This window comes from Saccostrea echinata, unplaced genomic scaffold (assembly GCF_033153115.1).
Source record: "Saccostrea echinata isolate AGI-Se365-2 ecotype Australia unplaced genomic scaffold, CSIRO_AGI_Sech_v1 ptg000016l, whole genome shotgun sequence".
NCBI classification, from domain to species: domain Eukaryota; kingdom Metazoa; phylum Mollusca; class Bivalvia; order Ostreida; family Ostreidae; genus Saccostrea; species Saccostrea echinata.
Genome location: NW_026889765.1, coordinates 29,307,580 through 29,321,958, shown reverse-complemented (window position 1 = coordinate 29,321,958; position 14,379 = coordinate 29,307,580). Strand labels below are relative to the sequence as shown.

The 14,379-nt window shown below is 33.8% G+C and overlaps 1 protein-coding gene across 1 annotated transcript; it reads left to right on the top strand.

Annotated features, from left to right (window-relative positions):
- LOC133188641 (uncharacterized) lies at positions 1-13,264 on the top strand. The gene is made up of 6 exons (XM_061324145.1): positions 1-162; positions 625-1,807; positions 9,842-10,118; positions 10,304-10,514; positions 11,191-11,376; positions 11,698-13,264. The coding sequence occupies exons 1-6, from the start codon at positions 133-135 to the stop codon at positions 11,980-11,982; spliced, it is 2,172 nt and encodes a 723-aa protein (XP_061180129.1). The 5' UTR covers positions 1-132; the 3' UTR covers positions 11,983-13,264.
- Positions 13,265-14,379: the final 1,115 nt, after the last annotated feature.

Sequence of the window (14,379 nt, the reverse complement as noted above, 5' to 3'; positions counted from 1 at the left end):
TAAACTACCGGGAGAGGGGTAGAGATTTGTTTCTGTGAAGTCTAAATTTGACGTAACATAAACTCCGGATATTTAAACGACAAAAGAGGCAGTAAGTGGTGCATACGACCAACAGTCCCTCCAGTCTTAGGGATGTATTCCTTTAAATACAAGTTTGTACCGGTAAGAACACTTTGGTCTTTAAGAAGAAAAAAAAAACCCAGGAATTGATTTTTCCACCAGAAATTTGAAGCGGTGATGATATAATCATAGACTGGGTAGCTGTTCCGTAGACAGCACCGTAAAAGCCCAATGACACGTTTTCTGATCAATTTGGTAGAATCTGGAATGCAGCTACCCGAAGGAAACAATGTTGGATGTTGTTATTCAGGCCATGTATTCGAAAACATTTATTGATTTTTTCATTGTGTATTTAATTTTTGAGATACACATCAGTTTTAGCGTGTAAATGCAATATGCTGAATCTAGATTCACAAATATTGACAATTCATTCGTCTTGAAATGGAGATTAAATCTGTTTGTATATATAAAAAAACAGGGTTTTCTTGATTAAAATTTGTCGACATATTATTAGAAGCCAGGGTAAGTTCATGATAATTATGTGCATTTTTTAAAAATTTCTAGACGGAGAGTTCCAGTTCCGGGTCGGGGAGAATGGAACGCATACGGCCGGAGAAAACGCCTCGACAAAGAGTGCAGTCTGTCTGGCGTAACGTTCGCTGGGCGGAATCATTTCCTGACGAATCTCTCAGCATGGAATCTTCGGAATTAACTCCAAACTTTGCCTTACGAAGGATAGTATTACTTTTCGAGACCAAAAAATACGACGAGTGCGCCACTCTCATCCGTCGGTTAAATTGTGTTACTTTTGGAAATATTCTTCAGGAGGTTCCGATGGAGGTCCTGTTAGATTCCATGCCTTTTAGTCTTTCTATTTTAGAGGCCCTCTATGTCAAACTTTATGAAACCACCCTGGAGACATACCCAAAGGAGCACCTGCACATGGACCTCCTCATCAAACGGATGGTGGCTTGTTTCGCCAGAATGTCCCAATCTGGTAACAGAGCTGAGAAAAACTGTAACAGCTTCTATCCCTCGTGCAGGAATATCTTACGTGTTGTTTCTTATGTTGAACCGAATGTAAAGCAACAATTAAAACAGAAAAAGAAGGCTTTAGACAGGTGTTTAAAACACATGGGGCAGCATGGCCTTGTCGAATCGTCCTGTGGAAGCCTCATGAACCTTCACGATGCTTTAAAATTGGAATTAGATAAAATTGTCTTTCAGTATCGAAACGCCTTACAAAAACTCGATGAGCTCAGTCTATCAGCAAAACACCCGACTAGCAGTTCTGTCACGTCCGGTAAAGCTCCTACCGAAGTTAGCCACCAAAGACTCGTGCAAATGACAAGAGCAGACGTTCAAAGCAGGATTATTAAAAACAAAACCTTATTCAACATTGTAGAACCCGCAGTGACAAATCAGTGCTTGAAAAAGTTATTCCACATTTTGGAAAAACGGATTGAATACGATAAAATTGCATTGTTTCATGACACCGAGCTTCGCAAACATTGTGATAATATTTCAGAGGAGGCTTATCTGTCTGTTATCATGAAGCAGTTTTCTCAAGGATACAGCATAGTTTTGCAGCTTTTAAAGGAGGTGTCCGAAATTGATGAGGTAACTTCCGAGGATGATGACGTAGGTATGATTTCCAGTGACGAAGACATAATGACGCCTATCACCCGAATGGACCGATCAAGGACATTCAATGGATTTACGCATATTTTACCCCACAAAGCAAATGGTAAGTGATTTGTAAGCCCAGTTTAAATATATTATATTGAAATTGAAGTCGATTTTGGCTTTGATGACACTGTTGTAAGTATTTTCGGTGGCACAAATATATTTCAAAATTATGACCGTCAATTCATTATTAAGGAGTAAAAAACTGGGGGCAAGAGTCAGTCGCATTGATGTTGGTAAATTATTGGTCTTTATTATATCATAAATCATCATTATATAATTTTCGGGGGAATCTTTTGGGTTGATTTAAAATTCTAACGACCATATCACATTTCAGATGTATTCTTATTCTCTGATTGAAATATCACATATAATGCATGCTTTAACAAAAGTCAGATAGTACTTTAAGACAATTCACCGTAAGACTTGTTTGAATTTCAATGCTTTGTACAACTATTGAATTAGAACATAGATTTGATGTGAGTCAGAGAAATTCCGTGAACGAGTGCAAACACGGATCTCAAACAGTAAAGGACCCTTAAAATTTAATGCATTGAAAATAATAACTAGAAAAGAACTAATAGCGTAATTTCTTTCTTCTTCCATTTAAAGATATGTTGAATTTTAATAATTTTACTCAGGTGAAAATAAACCTAAAATACATATAGATTTATATATAGATTAAATCATATAAGCTAAATTGAGTGCATCATTGACTCAATTAGATAAAAAAAATCACTCTAAAACACAATTATAAGCTTATATCAACAGAAGGAAATTTACAACCAACTAAATCAAATAAATTCTATAGAAAAAGAAATGAGAAACTATTTCAATATATCTCGGTAGCAGGGTAGATTACGTTGTATGTTAAGAGAACAAACGGAGTAATAAATGTAAATAATAAAAATAATACGTGATATATATATATATATATATATATATATATATATATATATATATATATATATATATATATATATATATATATATATATATATATATATATATATATATATATATAATATTAGCGGGGGGGGGGGGGGGTAGATCATAATATATAAATTCAGTTTAACTCAGATTAACTTTGACGTTAATGACGTAATTAACTTAAATGACAATCTAATACCCCATTCATACGACGAAAATTTGCTTATGTGTGCAAATTTACAGATGAGTAAATTTACACACATAAGTAAAAGTTAATTTGCTATGCGTTCAGACGAGATTTATGTACCGTTAGTAAATCCTCAAATTGTCATTTAAAATAAGGAGATGGACGGCTTCATACTTGTGAATTTTCACAGAATAAGGGTATTTCTTTACTATTTGGGTATAGGACTAACTTTTGGATGTTCTTCAAAAAATTAGAAGAAAAGTCCGATCAAATGATTGGTACGACAGAACCGTTCTTAATGACTTAAAGGACGACGATTGGTATGAGAATTTTCGAATGATTAAGGAAAATTTCGTAAAATTTTGTGAGAAGTTGGAAAATGCTTTGGTCCCGGCCCAAAGACTGTAAGAGAGCCGTTGGATGTGAAGAGGGTGGCTGTTGCCATCTACTGGTTGGCGTCTTCAGCGGATAATTAGGCAAAGATAACACAGTTTTTCTTACGAATATATGTTAACAAAGGGTTCCTTTAGTTCATAGGTTTAGTAATTTTAAGATTTTTGCCCTTATTTTTCTGCTCAAATACCAGTTTGATCTCCAAGATGGCGGCCAAGGGAAAATAACTCGAAGGGAAAATGCGTCATATGAAATATATCTATTTACCAAATGCTGACTTGAAACAAGATTGTTGAAATCCCTGTAACATCAATTTATCTGTCAGTAGCCTGCCTCAGTTTAAAAACTGAGAAAGGATGAAAGTGATCAAAGCTAAAATGTTTTGGAGCAATTGATGGCACACATATTCCTATTATAGCCCTTAAGCATTCACACGGAGAATACTTGAACAGGAAGAAGTTCTACTCATTGAATCTGCAGGGTGCTTGCGACCACAGCTATATCTTTAGAGACATAAACAGGTTTGCCAGGAAGGGTCACGATGCCCGCATTTTTCCATTCGAAAATTTATTTCAGAGTAATGGCTCCTTTTTTCCAGAGTGGAGAAAGGAATTTTGGAGAAAGTACTATGCTTGTACTACTTCTCGGCGACCCAGCATATATCCTTTGACGACCTGGCTTTTGAAGCCATACACCAAGAGATCTACCATTACAGAAACTCAATTCACTTTCAAATTTTGTTTACGTTGGGCTAGAATGACCCTTGAAAATCCGCGTTTTTTAGAGCCGCCATGTATACCGACTGATATTTTACATGCCAATGCATATACAACGCTTAAAATGGAGATTGATGCAATACAAGTGACGAAAAAACTTACATAAGTAAATTTGCTGCGTGTTCATACGACAATCTTTACACACGGGAGCAAATAATTTGCGACGACGTAAAAGTTAATTTGCACCTTGTCCTGACCAGGTGTAAATTTACTCAACTGTGCAGAATTTGCATATGAGCAAATCAGTTTATACAACAAAAATTGCACATGTAAGTAAATTTACATATGTGTAAAATATACTGAGGTATGCAAATCGTGTCGTATGAATGGGGTATAAGATTCATTCTTACCCAAAACAAGATATATTTAGACTACTCTGCTATGCAGTGTCATATTACTTTCAATGAATTATTGATGACAACGGGTAAGCGGGCAAGTTTCTACGTTTCAAAACCATTTAACAATTGCATGCATATCTTTAAATATCTGAAAATGAGACATACAATTCAAATACCGTAATTATATATTCAGTGTTCTAATAAATGTAAGGTATTAATCATATACTTAGACAGTTGTAAACGATTATGCAGTATACAAATGAACAAAGGAAGACAGAGTGTACGGCGAACCGATACCTCCGCGAAGGAGAGAAAAATAGTGTACTGGGTGATACACAGAGGACAGTAACTTGCTTTCTCTCTTATGCAAAGGATCGAGAATGCAGTGATTACAATGCATTTGAGCAGCTAAGCTGGCCTGAAGGGCAATAAAGCGAACAGCAAGAGAGCGAGATCAATGCATTGCTGGCCTAGCTTGCTTTGTTCCTCCCTTGCAATATCGTAGTCATACTCTATAGTTGAGTGGTCCTAGGCTTCTAGCAGTGCATCACAGTAAACTATGTAGAACAAGTTGCTAAGTTGCGGAAGGTTCATGGGATTAAGGATATATGAATGTTACAATGAAGACCGAGTTCAAGCTTAAGGATTTTTGGATGATGGTAAAAAGAATCAGAAAAGACAAGGGTACTAGCATAAACAATCTCACATGAATTGCGTTTTATTATAGCTTCATAATACAGTTTACCTCTCTAGGTCTAATAAGGAAGTTTGGGAATTTAAAATGGCTAGTTTAGATTTTATTCCCCTGTTTCTAAATTTGTTAAGAATTTGGCAGTATAATTACATGTAGTGAATGACAGAGTAAAAAAGACTTCTGGAAGACACGCACTGCGCTCTTCATTCCTATATTTCATATATGCCCTAACTAACTCGTATCAAAGAAAAGGCTCGAAAAATGTAAATTTTAAACATTTTAAACATTAAAAATTCTGTCATTAAAAAAAACTTCGTTTTTTAAAAAAAAAAAAACAAACTCTCGTTTGGGTGACAACAGTCCTGATTAATCTTTATCAAGCCTTCTGGTCCATCGATCACTTAAATGCCTCTTAGCCTTCTTAGGCAAGACCGTTGTAACTTTGTAATTCATAAAAGTTTTTTTTTAAAAACTCAAATGCAAATTGAAACTAGTTGCAAAATATATTTAATGGAATATGCATTGCATGTGCAACAGCCTTTTTTTGTGCAGAACATAAAGATGGCTTTATCGTTAACTACATTCTAATATAAATGGAGTCTGCGTTTTAAACGCAAGGAATAAACGTAATTTATGCCTGCTCTCTGAAAGAATATTTATAACATGATTTTTTTTAAAGTTCGGTTAAAAGATTTTCAAATTTTCTTATTTGATAACAAAATGAACAGCTTCTTATTCGTAAGTCACATAAAAAACAGAAAATAAACGAATGTACATTCTAAAGCAGTGTTTTAATGCGAAAAAAAAAAAAGAATTTGGGCAAATAGAAATACTACGACCCTGTTTTTTTATGATGATGAAGGTTCACAAAGTTATGAATATTACATCCGAATGCCTCATTAGAAAGTCGATCACAGCTATACTGGAGTGCCATATTCATAGCAACCAATGTTCCTTTCTTTACGTGAAGTTTATCCGCCACTTCAAAAGAGCTGTTACCTTTTTCCTATCTCCCACGGTGTTGAAGAGAATCTCCTTAAACAATGTTAAAGAACTGTATATAAAAAGTGATATTACATAACCACCCTAAAAATGTTCTAATTCACGTCAATAGCTCTGATTTAGAGACTTGGTATGTTTGGACATTCACTAATAAAGCATGCTTTATGTGCAGAGATTAAGTTTTGAAGTGTCTTTGTAAGTAAAATGAAGGATTTGTATTTGCTGAATTTAATAATATATCTCCATTTTATGTACCCTCGGTAAAGTTTTGCGAGACAGAGTCATTTTATGCACATCTCCAAGTTTGTATACATCTCACTTAATATTGACAGGCAATACAAATCAATTAAGTTTAGGTCACTTAATTAGGGCATTAAACGTCTCTGACTGCGTTCATACGCGGCGATGAAATCTGTATATGCTTTGTTAAATTTGAATTCATGTCTTTGTCATAACCTGCCTCCATGCACACTGAGCAGAAACAAAAGACGTGCGGAAATAAGTGTCTTCTGCTAATATCTGTCGTCTGTGATAGTCATCTAGGCCACAAGACGAGGGTGTTTATCTTTTTCACACTTTGGCGACTTGTCTAAATCCCCTATTTCATGCTTTAATGAATGTTTTCAGCATGTTCAAACTCGAGTAAAATGAAAAAAAAGGAGGTTATATGTTTTTCTTAAAATTTGATAAAAAAAAGTATATGTTAATGACACCAATTAATGAAAATTTAATGAATGATGTCGTGGAATACTTGGGGGAAATGTCGTTGTGTGCATGTATTGCAGTAATTGCGCAATTCTTGATTTTTATTTTTTTGCTCTACATTTATGATCTAATTTTCTCATTACAATACTACGATATACGGATATAGAATTATTGTCTAACTAACCATATGCGCATTACACTATATATCACATATCTATGGCTAAGCACAATTTGAATAACTCGATGCGGGATATCATATTTTTGAAAAGAAACACGATTCGACGAGAGAATCTCAATGTCATTTGGTACATTGCATTACCACACTGAAACAGGTCCGCACTGATGATAAGTACTTCATGGCGTGCTAGCTCTGGGACCCTCGCCCCTTCACTGTTACAATAGTGTTGATTGATATCCGCGTGGATTAATACCAATATTGGTCCAGTGCCTGCGTGAGGATATTTTTTGCGTGTTTTATCGTCGTACAAAGGTACATATGTGGTTAGCATTGTGGCTGATTCATATGGGCTTTGTTAGGACTTCTTTCTCTACTGAAAAAAAATTGTGCTGGAATAAAATGCCACTTTGGTTCACAGAAAGAAAGACCAGACTTGTAGTCCTTTTTTGTGTGAAGTAAATTGTTACGGATTTTAAATATGAATAGGAGAAAATATTATACGTTATCCTCCGCTTCTTCTGAAAAACTGTCGATGACTCTGTGTTCTAAGCTATGTTCTAATCCTACACATGGACATAAAAAGAGCAGTAAGTATGCTATAAGAAATAATACTGGTGCATTTACAGTAATAAAATGTACACTTAAAACATATTGCTAAAATACAAGCAGTATGTGTACAGTCTTTCATTTCGAGTTACTGGGAATTTCTTTTTTATTCGATTTGAAGGGCATCCATGAATGTTAATTCGACCTTGAGAAGAAAAGTGATATATGAGCTTCTATAATTTTTTTTTTAATTGAAGATTTGGTCCATTTAGCAGATACCAACCTTCTGATGGCTATAGATATAATTGTTGATAACAAATGCATATCATAGTGATGTCATAATGGATAATTAGATTTTATTTAGAAGTCAAACTCACATGGAGTGCGTACATGTAGGTTTGGACAAAAAATATTGATCAAGAAACCTAAAATTTGACCATTCATATTTGCAATTTTACTATTACAACGAATTCTTTTCAAACACAAGATTTATGGAAATTATGAAATTTATTCTGGAAAAAGAAATGGGATGCATGCTCTAATGTATCATCGGTTCATGCATATATGTATTTTTTATATAGCTATCGAAACTGAGGGTTTCAATGTAAAAACAAATATGTGATGTCGCTGACTTAATTAAGAATTTACAGGGACACCAAAATAAACCTTTTCTACAGACAGTCTTATGGTCATATACAATTGTAACATTTCAGTATGACTTCCGTCATTGTGATTAAAACGTACAAAAATATTTCTGTTTCTTGTCTCCTTCAACAATGTTTAAATATTAAGATATTTTATTATGCGACAACGTGTATAAGTGGATTTGTATACAATTAAAATGAACAATAACATTATTTCTAAGCTATAAAATGAATAAGGCCATGGAATTGTTATTCAGTTTCTTTATTTATTTAACGTATTTAGACAAACAGGTGTTTTAAAATGATGTTTTGTTTGTACAAAAGAACGATAACTTTGATTCCCCATGCACAAAAAGTCCTGTCATGGAGTTATCGTTAATTATTAAGGTCTACCTTTTTCATTTGTTTGCTACTGATGTGGTATTTAAAAGAAAAAGAAAGGAAATTTCGACCATTCAATATTATATATAACAGTATATAATACATTCAAGACAGAGACTCCTGGTTTCTTCGAACATTATACAATTAAATATAGTTATGTTAACCTTTATATTTTCAAAAGCAGAAAATATTTTTTGTGATTTTGTAATCTTTTCATTTTGCATTATTTATAACGCTGAAAAAGAAAACTTTAATCACTGTAGGGGGCAGCACAGGTCGTAAACTTCCGGGCATGCGTGGACGTAAGTTTGTGAGAAGGGATAACGCGTGTGACTTGATTGATAAACTCAAATTAATTTATGGTTATGGTTGTGTGACCGGGTTTACTAATTAGTCTTTTATTTAAATTAGATTGCTTAGATGATGGATGGATACATAATTAATCACTCTTAATATGTAACCACTATGTCCAGTCAAGGGATTATTATGATATGGATTTAACAGGATTATAGTCTGTCCCATGAGCACCTTCATCCCAGTTTCGACGATAGCAAAAATATTTTTTAGTTGCACTGAAAAAAATTAAAGTTACAGTGTATATCATTTACAAACAATCTTTTCTCAGACTGGAAACTTAAATAAATCACAGACTACAAACACGATTTTTAGTCGATCTTTGGAAATCTACATGATTATGTCATGTTGTAAATTTTGAATTTACCGGGTGGCAGTAAATACAAAATTTACAACATGTAAATTTTGTATTTACTACCACCCGGTAAATTCAAAATTTACAACATGACAACTCTGGCAATTGCTAAAAAGCAAAGACTGACCAGAGATCGTTCGAATGTGTCCGAAAAATCGATTCTGAAATTGTTTTATGACGTTACTGACAGAAAGTAATAGAATTTGTTTTATTAAAAGGATTCATTTACGATGTAGCGGCCATCTTATCAAAGTTACATGTACATGTAAATCCCCGTAGACTTTGAATTTATTGCTGTGTCAAAAGGTTTTATGTATTTTGAGGTGCAAGTATGAATGCACAATTTAACAATGTTAGTACCGTGAGACAGACTATAACAGCCTTCATAATGTAGAACAGAATTAACTATTATTAATAATTTCATCTATAACAACATATATGTATCATGTTGGATTCAGATACATGAATTGCATTGATATTCATGTTTTTGCGTGTTTTGAAAAATAATTTTAAATTGGTGATATGTAGCACTTCAATAATTTTTTGCAAGACTGATTTTAAAACAAATAACACACCGGGAATGAAACAAACTGCAATTTTTTTCTCCTACAGGGCTTCGCCCTTCAATCATTTCCAGTCCATTTCCATGTAAACCAGTAACAGCGGGCTCTAACGGCCTGACGAATGGTCACGCCACAGTAACCGCTTCACCCCTGTCTTCCCTGACGTCCGTCTTCCTAACTAATGGTAGTCGCCATACCAATGGACATGGACATGCGGACACCGTGGAAAAACTTGAACAGGAAGTTAAAGCTTTAAAGTCTGAACTACAGAAAAGTCAAGAAGCAATCAAGAAACTGCAGGAAAGAGAGAGACAACTGCTAGAAAGGTAAACTGGTCTTGTCATCTGTCATTGGTGAATGAGATATAACTAAATGATTTATGTCATGGAAGATAATAATATTATATAATTTTTATTTTAAGGTATTATGCAATAAAATTAAAGTACTTCAAGTATTTTGTCTTTTCCTTGTCAGCAGGACTAAATTCTCACATTTACTACTCATATTTCAGAACGCCATTGGATGCTCACAGTCTTTATAATGGAAGTTTAAACAGTCATTTTGAGGATCTGTCAGTGACGAGTCGAGCCTCAGAACTTATAGGCCAGTACGGAGACCTTTATAGTATTACCCGTCTGGAAACATTGGACGCTCTAGATGCTATAGGACAGCTCAGTGACCTCTCAGTACTTAAAGAAAAGATTCTGTTCTCGGTAGTTGTGGTAGGTGAATAATCGAGAATCATTTAGCCTAAGAGTCAATTATAACCATTCGAGCCCCTCTGTGAAAAATCAATTAACTACAAGTAGGAGATAACATTTATTTTCCTGTTTTCAAAAAATATAAGACATGTACACTAAAGAAAATATATTACTATATACATATTATTGTTGAAATTATAATAGGTCATATCAAAACAAAGCATTGCTTTTTACCATATTTATAACTCTCCCAACCCGTAAGTGCTAGTTGCCTTCTAAGCTCTTGAGCGATTTTTCTCTTCGACTATTATTAGATTGCTGTTAAATCAAAGTCAAAAATTGGTATAAGTTAGATGTAAATATTGATTTATATATCTAGTCAATATTCGAGAATTTGTTTTATTAATTTTTGGGCATTAGAAGTGGGAGGTTAGGCTATATACTTGTAAGAAAGATGAACCCATGATTAGATGTACTCAGTATTTGTTCTTATATGGTTTCAGGGAGACTTTAGCACAAATCTTAGTTTAAAAAAACCCTTATCGCATTTTAAAACAAACTTAGGTCTACAAGAATTGGATAGCGTGTTGTTTAAAAGCTTCACTTCCTTTTATACATGACAGTTATAACGCTATGTCTTATACGGAAATGACCTTACCAAATAGCCATGTTCTTCACGTTTTTTTCACCCATACAGTTGTCCTTTCGTGGCGCTCAGCAGGCTGTCCATGAGCTTAGGGGCAAAGTTCGACATTTACTCAACCTTCCACATCCAGATGCCCAAAGGAATCATTCTGATCCTTTATCAAATCATATGGAGACACAAATTGCTCAATACCTCTGCAAGACAGCAGGAAACTTTGATGTTTCTAAAACAATTGACGTAAGATAGACTTCATTAAAGTTATAGTGCTTAATGGTGTAAACATTCAAACTGAATATATATAAAATATATAGCTCGTATGCGAAAAAATATGTATGCATATGTATAAAATAATATTTTTATAAATACATCTTTAAACCATATTTAAAACAAAATTAATTTTATCATGCAAAATGTATACTGCAATCATACAAATTTTAGCGGTTATCATATTTGAGTGTCTTTTGCTTATCAGTTGTTGAAAAAGATTGCGCTGAATTTTGAGCGCTCTTCTTTTTGTATTCTTAATATAGTATTTTATACGTTTTGTTTTAATTATAGGAAGTTTGCTCACAAATCTACGCAACATTGTATGACTATCCAGTTTTGAAGGACTGTCAAGGATTAAGGCTTTACGTATCTTCGTGTGTTCAGATTGCATGGGGACTGTTTGTGCAAAATCCGCCCTTCCTAATCATTTACGATGCACGGCAGTTTCATCCTGAAATGCATACCCGACATCATTCCTCAAATCCCGAGTCCGAGGAAATTCAAAACTTTGTGTGGCCTGCTCTCACTGAAGGCTATGGTGGTCCATGTGTTTATAAAGGAGTTGTGATCACGTGAGACCTAATCCCAGAGGTTGATGAGAAAACAATGTGCGAAATTTGGAATAAATGAAGTGTAAATGAGATATGCTTGCTGTATCATATGTTAAAACGGTGTATATCCCTCGGTATCAGTGAAATGTAGCAACTCAACATACGGTTTACATATAATATTTCAGATAATGTTGATATAAGAAAAATTTAAACTGAATTGAAAGTTACTCACAGTCACCGTCGGGTATAAATTTGATACCAGAACGTTTCACATATGAATTCGGGTACCAAGTTTGAACAAGACAGTCCTAAACAACTATGATTCGTACATGTTGCACATTACGTTACAAAACGTTTAATGACCCTCCATGCACTGCACACTAAAGAGTTCTAATTCCATGGTATTTTCCTGCAGTGAGAGTGATCTGAACTTATATATAAAATAAATGAATTGAAATCTTCATCATATTACTCTAACTGTAATCAACTCAAGCATTTTTAACAATTTATTAGGCCAAGATAAATTAATTGAACTCCGTATTTGCATGACTGCAATCTGTTATTGATAAAGCATACCCGTGACATAGGATTATGGGTGATATCCACCACACGCATGAGATTATTAAACACTTTATTTGCATGTATTTTCCCTCATTTAAATAAGCATCAGTGATTTGTGTTCATCAATACTATGTTGTCTTTGAAATTTTTTCGTGAGGGCAAATGCATGCAGGTTCCCTACGTTCAAAATGGAATATATAGGCCCAGTATTTACATCTCTACAGGATATATTTTTCTTATTGTCCAAAAAACATTTTTCATTTGTGTATAGAGGGTCCTTAAAATGAAATTTATCAAAATACGCGGAAATGTAATTTGGCCGAGTGACTGATGGGGGATATACAACGTTCATGATATAAATATACTTGCATTTATGACATTTTCAAAAGTGAAAAACCGTAATTTATTTCATCATTTGTTAACAGGTACATATTCTTAGTGCTATTAATTGATTAATACAGTGACTTCGAAAATTATGGAGGGAATTTTGCAATAGCCAGCATGATAAGAAGTGAAATGGCATTTATTGTTATGAAGGGAATCCGTGCATTTATATTGTTTACAGCATTTACATGTAAAGCTTGAGATCAGAAGGCTCAACTATCGCGAACACCACCACCATCTTCCAAACGTTTATTTTTTGAAAAGCTTAAAATTGCATTATTTATTTGTACTGTTTGATTCTAATTTATATTTGTAATCATTTTCAAAATACATGTAAAACGAAATAAATAATCTACATCTAATCGTGTTTTGTAGCCTTAGCGATATTAAAGAAAACAGTGATTAGTATTGACCAAGAATAGCATTTGAATCTAATGAGTGACCACGTGATACTTCAAATCAGCTATAATATCAAATTTCACAGTATTATAGTAAAAAAAAAACAAAAAACTAGAGGACAGAGGTTATGCTTTAGTATGACTTTCATACACCCCCTTTTCTGTCTGTCCATTTTTAAGAATGCGCCCTCCTTGCACTTTTTAATCTAGTTCTACTACTAGGGTGCAAGTGGCCTGTCCATGATTTTAGATTTAATGTTGCCAATGTTATTAAAAGTGGAATAGTCAGCTATGTAATTTCAAATTGCTCTTTTTACCAGATACCTGTCCCATGTCTATTTAATGAGGGAGTGGGAGGGCGGGGACCCAGGGGTCATCAGATTTTGCCTGAAACCAATAAAACCTCTAGTGGTTACAGAAGAGGCAGTTTCAAATAATATGATATATTATTTCCCATTGTGTTTTGTTTGATTAAAATATCAAAAATCTTAGCATAAATAAAAAACAAAAGGTCCATTATCCTTGAGGGTCTGCTGTCTATTATATAATACATGTAGTACATGTATATGTGTCAATAGTGTGTCAAGAAGAAATATTATGTTTTAATATTTAATATATTATATTTTAATAATACATGTACTACATGTACATGTACCTAGTATATTATACAAGATCTTCCATAAAACATTACAATCAATTTAAATTGAATTCAGAATCACCCGGTAAAAAAAAATTAAAATAAATAATTAACATTTGCAAAGTTTGACCTTATATCTGGAATTCCAACACGCGAAGGTATTTAAAGCCCTGGTCATATTCGGTGGTCAAATGGGGGAACATAAAAACAAACTATGAATATTTGATAAACAGAGAGGAAATATTCTTTGACATACAACCATAAAACAAAGTATCATCAGGAATTACTACTTTCCAAATTTGTTCAATGTTTAAAATCTGCTGATAAGACTTTTATGATCACCAGTCGCCGAGTATTAAGAATGAACCACTGTGAATAATAAAGTGATAATTAGAAATAGGTAGAGACGGTTTGTTTTATTGCCGACCCATGAATCTCAAGA

What these genes read in the sequence shown, in the direction of transcription:
- LOC133188641 (XM_061324145.1), top strand. Translation starts at nt 133, where the DNA reads ATGTATTCCTTTAAATACAAGTTTGTACCG. An exon ending in TTTACCCCACAAAGCAAATG is followed by an intron (nt 1,808 to 9,841) that starts GTAAGTGATTTG and finishes TTTCTCCTACAG; the next exon opens with GGCTTCGCCCTTCAATCATT. An exon ending in ATGTTTCTAAAACAATTGAC is followed by an intron (nt 11,377 to 11,697) that starts GTAAGATAGACT and finishes TTTTAATTATAG; the next exon opens with GAAGTTTGCTCACAAATCTA.